At 30.9% G+C, this 4,695-nt stretch overlaps 1 protein-coding gene across 1 annotated transcript in view; it reads left to right on the top strand.

The window, feature by feature from the left end:
- The window catches only part of LOC111391242, a 4,656-nt gene extending 2,685 nt beyond the window's left edge, over nucleotides 1-1,971 (top strand). The window contains exons 4-6 of the mRNA XM_023016410.1: nucleotides 3-57; nucleotides 802-1,016; nucleotides 1,299-1,971. Coding sequence (XP_022872178.1) covers nucleotides 3-57; nucleotides 802-1,016; nucleotides 1,299-1,544 — 516 coding nt within the window. The 3' untranslated portion in view covers nucleotides 1,545-1,971. The remainder of the gene's footprint in view (nucleotides 1-2; nucleotides 58-801; nucleotides 1,017-1,298) is intronic.
- Nucleotides 1,972-4,695: the final 2,724 nt, after the last annotated feature.

Genomic DNA, 4,695 nt, shown 5'->3' with positions numbered 1-4,695 from the left:
TTTATGCTCGGATGAGGAAGTTGGCACCCAAGTTGCTTCAAGTCCCAGAATATCGAGGTAATGATCAAATTTTAGAGTGACCAAATCTATATCAAATTTTTAGTATGTCGACTTGATTTTATTACATCTAATTTGACTAGCTTTCTAAATGTAAGAATAATATCAATGTGGACCCAGTTAGGGGAATATAATGGTTGATATAAGGGATAACCAAACACACACCCCTTGGGGGTCGGACATTATTTAATTCACGTGGGACCCATGCACTTTGTGAGAGTTGATCATCTCGGGTGTCAAACTTTTTCGGGCAAAGTGGCATTTTCCTATCAATGTACACATGATATAAAGTCCCTGCCCGGTTTAGATAAAAATTAGAATTATAGTAGATTTTAATAAAGTGGATAGCATTTGTGATTGAGAAAAGCAATGGATCATATAAAATGTATAATTATAATTAATCGTTGACTTTGACTTGATTTTTAATTAGATTTTTGTAGCTGAAACAAACAAGGGTTAAATATAGTCTAGACACAGATAGTCAATTTCTAAGTGTTTATGTTTATCAACAAATGTAGACGGAATGACTTGACTGAAACAAAGTTATAAATTCAATTATTGTAATAAAATAAATTTCAATAACTCGCTTGAATTGGGAATTGGGAATTTTGACAAATAATTAGTTGTAGTATCATTTGATAATTACTCAGAATCTCATGTCATGTCAATGGCTAGAAAAGTAACAATTGTGGGGCTTCTATATGAATTAATTAATTTATAATTATTGTGTTCATTTCGTTGTAGACTACTTGGAGGAGAAAAGAGAAGAAGGTTATTCCTCAAGAATTTCCTCAAATTCATTTCTTGACATCATAAAAGAATCAATTAGGACATTCATGAATTTCCTCAAAGCAGATAGGGAAAGTCATTGCCAAATATTTGCAGCTTTGTTCAAAAGAAATTCAAGAGGTTCAGTGGATGCAACTCTTCTTCTCCTACAAAAGAAAGTAAACAAAAAGGTAATTACATACAAATCTTCCGCCACCCCATCTTTTTAATATGATATTGACACGGCTGGTAAATTAAATTAGACAATATTAGACGAGTTGAAATCTATTATCCACAAAATAAATTTTGATACATCGACACATTAGCTCTTTTTAACAAATTGAAAGACGTTATTTCAAATGTGATGTTACTTGTAATGTTTGACACTTTCTTATTTGCTAGTAAGAGCTGATTTAATATACATACATGTATATGTATTTGCCTATGTTTATTGGTACTCGAACTTTATGCAGAAAAAGGTGAAGCTAAACGAGCTGCGCCGATCGGGTTCGTGTTTAAGAAAGAGAAGATTAAGAGTGGAGGAGGAAATGGAGATTTTAATGGCTTTAATAGACCTAAAAGTGGTGTCTAGGGTTTTAAGAATGAAAGATTTGAATGATGAACAGTTGCATTGGTGTAACAACAAGATGAGCAAAGTGAAAGTCTCTGATGGGAAACTACAAAGAGATTCTTCCCCACTTTTTTTCCCTGCACACTGACCAACCCACCAAAGAATGTTCAATTGATGACTAGATGGTGATTGTGCATGGAATGAATATCCATTATCCAGTCTCCCTTTTTGTAAATAATTTCCGAGGTAATGGATCATATTCGAACGGGACAGAATAAAAAATATTCTTTAATATTGTTCAGTACTGTTCAGTCAATGCTACGAAGGTGCAGCGTGTGTTGCACATATTAGATTTTGAAGATTTGGATGGGAGCTAAAGTTGGGTGGTCATAAAGCAAAGAACATTGGGATAGAGACATGGTTAGCTTTAGCTACTTTTTCACTTTTTTTTTTTTTTTTTTTTTTTTTGAAATTATGGTTTATCTGTTAAGGAATAAAAGTTGGCACATGATACACTCAAGAATAGAATAATATCTATATGTATTTATCATTGTAATAACATACACTTCAGCTTATTTCTTGGAAGGGAAAAGATTAAAGAAACAGCAGTAAAAAGTATTATTAATGTTTTGTTGTTCATGCCACTGGGCCATGGATGTCCACTAATGACTTTTAAATAATATATTCAATATTGATCGAGTCTCCATCCAGACAGTCATAGTAATATTATGTGCTAACTTGAGTGAATTAAAAAAATTTACAACAAAGTGATTTAACAGAACATGTCACTTAAGAGTGATCTAGCGCCCATTTGGCCCTCCATTATTTTACATTATAATGAGAGGAATAGTAATTTTTCAAAAAATGTATGATTAAAAAGAAAGAAAACGTTTCTAGCTTTACATTTAATATTATTTTATTGAAAAATATTTAGTTGATAAGAAGAGAAAAATGAATAATAATTTAATGGAGAATAATGGAGGCCAAACAAGGGATCAATTATTATGAGTCAAAATTTATGGTGATTATACTTATCTTTACAAATCTATCTTCCCTTCCGATGTCAAACTCACCCGCCCAAGCATGAATCCTAAACTTTGCTCCTATGGGGTGGATCACATCTAATGTAGGTGTACGAGCATTTGTTACTTAGTTTTTACCTTGTTTCTTCACTTGATTAACGATTTACATAGCGAACAATTTTGTTGTTATAACTTAATTACAACTTATGGTTCAAGAACCAACGATTTTATGATTTGACAATATTTTTAAGCGATCGTTAGTTCAATATCTTACAAGTCTGTTTGGTATTGATTAAAATCAAGAATATAAGTCAAAGTCAACAATTAATTTTAACTACATATTTTATGAAATTCACAACTTTTCAAACCACATTTTATCAACTTTATCAAAAATTAAAAATAATTTTTAATCCCGTCAAATAGGGCCGAATAACAAAGTTCAATTTTACAAAAATACAATCATTTGGAGAATGCATACATACTAGAAATTAAAACAATTCTTAAGAATATACACATTGATTTTTTTATTTACTTTTTTGAGGAACACGTCCAGAGAGATACCCACTTAGTTATGACTTATGAGTGTGCTATTACGAGGACGTGAAAGTGATTGTAACTAAAGTTCAAATAAAGCAATTTTTTTTTTCTTTTATCAAGGGCTGATTAGCACTAATTTAATTTAAGTGGTGGTGGTGGTGGGTCTTTATAGCATTGTTTATTAAGAAAGAATTGCGTCTTAATTTCATTAGACAATATAATAGTATTTTTATTATTGCATAAATTTTTGTTAATTACTTGGAGTCGTTGATTGCATTATTCCTTGAGTTCCTATGAGTAGTGGAAATGTTAACTTAAGCCCTTGTTTGAAATTGATGACTCTCTCTCTCTCTCTCTCTCTCTCTCTCTCTCTCTCATTCATTTTTATCCATAACTTTTAAGAACTTTGTAATCACTAACGGGGCCTTAGGGTGCAAAGATAGAATTTGGTGGAAAAAAAACGAAATCCAGAAAATTGAATTGCTTAAAAATTATTTTCCTGAAAATTGTAAATTATTATGTTTAATTGGTATAATTTTTCACATGAAAAATGTTGAAATAAAAATATTTTTTGGTGTTCGTTTGACTTTATTTTACATGAAAATTGTCAATTAAAGTGATAGATTTTACTAGTATTGGGGATAAAATTTGTTTCCATTGCCAAATAAATAAATACAAATTCAAGAAAGTGTTCGTTTGACTTTGTTTTACATAAGAATGGCCAATTAAAAGGAAATATTTTTTTACAATAATTTTTAGAATTTCTTTCCATTGCCAACAAAAAAAAAAAAACAAATGGCAGATCATCCTAGAAAATCAATTGTGGGAATTGGTTTTCCAGGAAAACCAAGAAAATATACCAAACCAAGAAAACCAAGAAAGAGAATTCCATGAAAAAATTTGCTATCAAACATGACAAAAAGTGGAAGTTGGAAAATGAATTCCTTTTTCCATGGAATTGGGTGCCTATCAAACAAGCCCTAATAATACTTTCACACAAGCACTAAAAAGGTATAATCTACGGGCAAATTCTCCTATATGCTTAGGTTCTTGGGTGATTTTAATTCTACCTTTCATTTAATCACACTTAACCCTTATTTGAACCCCATTTTGGGAGGAAAAAAAATGTATTTTTGAATAATGATTTTTTGGAGAATATGTGGTTAAAAAGTAAGAAAAAAGTTTCAGTTCACATGTAAAATTATTTTATTAAAATATATGTGGTTAAAATAAGTTTTAAAAAAATAAATTTTCGAAAAAATGGGGTTCAAATAAGGGCTTAGTATCATTGAAACTATTATTGTAATACCAGTACTATTACATGACATTATTTATTCTTTTGAATATCAATTGATCTGATGGCAAAACAGGCTAGCATGGCAATGGAATATGCAACCAAAACCTTAATTTGAGACTCTTAATGTTTCATAATTAACAACAAAAAGCTCTATTTTTTTATCCCATTTCTCTCATACATCTCATCTGTATTGACACCTATTCCATGAATGGAGACAGAGTGGTGACACTCATTTAACCCAGGCCACGAAGAACAAAATCCTACTTCCTACTGCGATTCGCAAGTAGATTTGTGTAATGTTCTCTCAATATTAATTTCATTTAAGAAGGTTTCATTAACAATAGAAAGCATCTTTGAGTTCGAAGACTTCGAGAAGCGAGTAAGAACAATAACATGCGATCATGTTACATTAGTAGTGCACCACATCTGCCTCTGTCACATGG

The sequence above is a fragment of the Olea europaea genome, unplaced genomic scaffold, assembly GCF_002742605.1.
Source record: "Olea europaea var. sylvestris unplaced genomic scaffold, O_europaea_v1 scaffold769, whole genome shotgun sequence".
NCBI classification, from domain to species: domain Eukaryota; kingdom Viridiplantae; phylum Streptophyta; class Magnoliopsida; order Lamiales; family Oleaceae; genus Olea; species Olea europaea.
The sequence above is the reverse complement of the archived record's forward strand: the minus strand, read 5'-3'. Positions and strand labels throughout refer to the sequence as shown.